Here is a 1,995-nt window from a genome sequence, read left to right as displayed (position 1 = left end):
GGGGGGGGGTTGTAAAATAAATGAAAGTACAGTGTACATGAAATCCACTCTTTGGCAACTTTTCAGATCCAATTGGTCATACAGGCCAAATGCCACGAAGGTTCAAATGGAATCATTTCGTTTGATGACGTGTCCTTGACGCCAGGTCCTTGCCCAGCCAGGGAAGAGAGTCACGGTTAGTGCGATGTATGCATACGTGTGATAATAGTTGTTCCTACATCCGATCCGGACATTTTGGACTGTCTTGTTAGTGAGACAACTTCCAGGGCCTTCGGCATACTGTGGTAGGGTGGCCAGTTTCTCTCCACGCCGCCTTTACTTCACCAACTTGAAGTCAGGTACCCATTACAGCTGGGTGGGAAGGAGGGGGCGAAAAAAAAAATCCGTGCCCGAATTCGAAGACGAGCGCACTACTATACGTGTGATATCGTGTTGAAATCAAAATAATGAAATCCAAGCAACCCCAATTTCTATCGAATTTTTTTTGTTTCGGGTTCAACACCTTTTATGTTCTTATGAAAACATATCCCTACGTGGATTTTATAATTAAAAATGTAAACAATAATTTGCAGTTTCCAAGGAAACTACAGCTTAGGAAGTAACTTTGGCGGTCATTTTCGCGCTAATTATGCCTTTGACACAAGGCGACCCCAGTGTGTTGAATGTGCATTTTTTTCATCAAATAGCGAGGCAGATGGACAGGCTGATTATACCAACAGTCATATATATATATATAAAAAAATTGACGAGTGTTTGATTCCACCTCGTTGTGACACATAATTGTGACAACTAATTTTTTCTCTTCTGACAGACAATTCAAACGCCTGTAGGCTAAACGGTTTGTGGTAACGATGTGTGACGTTTTTTCTTCTGTAATTAATAGGAAATAAGACTTTAGGTGTGGACGAACCTGAATCATAGACACTTTTCAAAATACATTATAAAATGATTTGTCTGTATGTACTGATCATCACAGTAGACATGTGTAATGTTTAAAGATTGAAACTTATACCTCAAAAGAAAATCTTGTTATAGGCTTTTGCATTTTGAAGAATTATTAATATACCATAATACTTTCCATTAAATATTTGAAGTTTGAACTCTGACTTGGATTATGGTTTTGAGAGTGAAGTGTTAAGTGCCGTTTTTAATAAAGAAAACATTAAGATTTGTATTTATTTGATAAGACTGTGCTATAGGCCATTCAATTTGTGAAAATCTCTTTATTTGCTCATACTTTTTCAGCTTGAGAATGAGAAAACCCAGACTGGAAGAGAAGACGGAACAGATGGCATAGACTCCCGTACTTAGAAAAGCAACCACACATCTTTGTTGAAGGAAATGGGAGTCTTGCAGCAATATAAATGGACTTTACCTTTTGTTTCATGGTGTTGTTTCCAAACACGTTTTGTGCAGTAGAAATAAAGTTGGACATGGATCCAGCACTAATACAAAATATCTTACTATTTGGTATAGGTTTAACACTCCATTTTTTAAAGAGACCTTAAGACACACGAACTAGATATAGCTACTGAAGGACTCAAAATTGACACCCTTGATGTTTCAGATAATGCTTCAGTACAACCATTTTTGTTGTTGTTATTACTGCAGAATCCCACGAAATAAAAACAATTATGTGAAAATACACACTTGTCAGTAGGCTTTTTTTGACCTTATCTTCCCATTGCAGGAAATTATAAATTTAGTAACATAACGAGTAACAACAAAAAAGAATCGCCGCCGTACCACGATTGAAGTACGCGTACACTGCGACGAAACAGGAAAGCAATCGAATAAAACACGTCACGCTTGTTCGTAAAAGGGGAGCAATCAAGAATAGAAATGTTGATGATTGTACAATACCGGTTAATTTCCTTGTCAGTTGACTCTCAGAAAGAATATTTGACTTTTTGTATTGATCACTTTTGAGAGAATGTTATGGTCTTGACACACAAGCAGGGTCTGTTTTGTGGGAGGGAGGGGGAGGGAGGGGGA

The 1,995-nt window shown here is 37.9% G+C and overlaps 1 protein-coding gene across 1 annotated transcript in view; it reads left to right on the top strand.

Annotated features, from left to right (window-relative positions):
- Positions 1–1,645, top strand: part of LOC106011697 (MAM and LDL-receptor class A domain-containing protein 1) — a gene marked incomplete at its 5' end in the record, with an annotated part of 6,603 nt that extends 4,958 nt beyond the window's left edge. The window contains 2 exon segments of the mRNA XM_013082216.1: positions 67–175; positions 1,246–1,645. Of these exon segments, the coding sequence (XP_012937670.1) occupies positions 67–175; positions 1,246–1,250 (114 nt within the window).
- Between the last annotated feature and the right edge of the window lie 350 nt (positions 1,646–1,995).

The sequence above is a fragment of the Aplysia californica genome, unplaced genomic scaffold (assembly GCF_000002075.1).
Source record: "Aplysia californica isolate F4 #8 unplaced genomic scaffold, AplCal3.0 scaffold00164, whole genome shotgun sequence".
Lineage (NCBI taxonomy): Eukaryota > Metazoa > Mollusca > Gastropoda > Aplysiida > Aplysiidae > Aplysia > Aplysia californica.
This window is presented reverse-complemented; position numbering and strand designations above follow the sequence as displayed.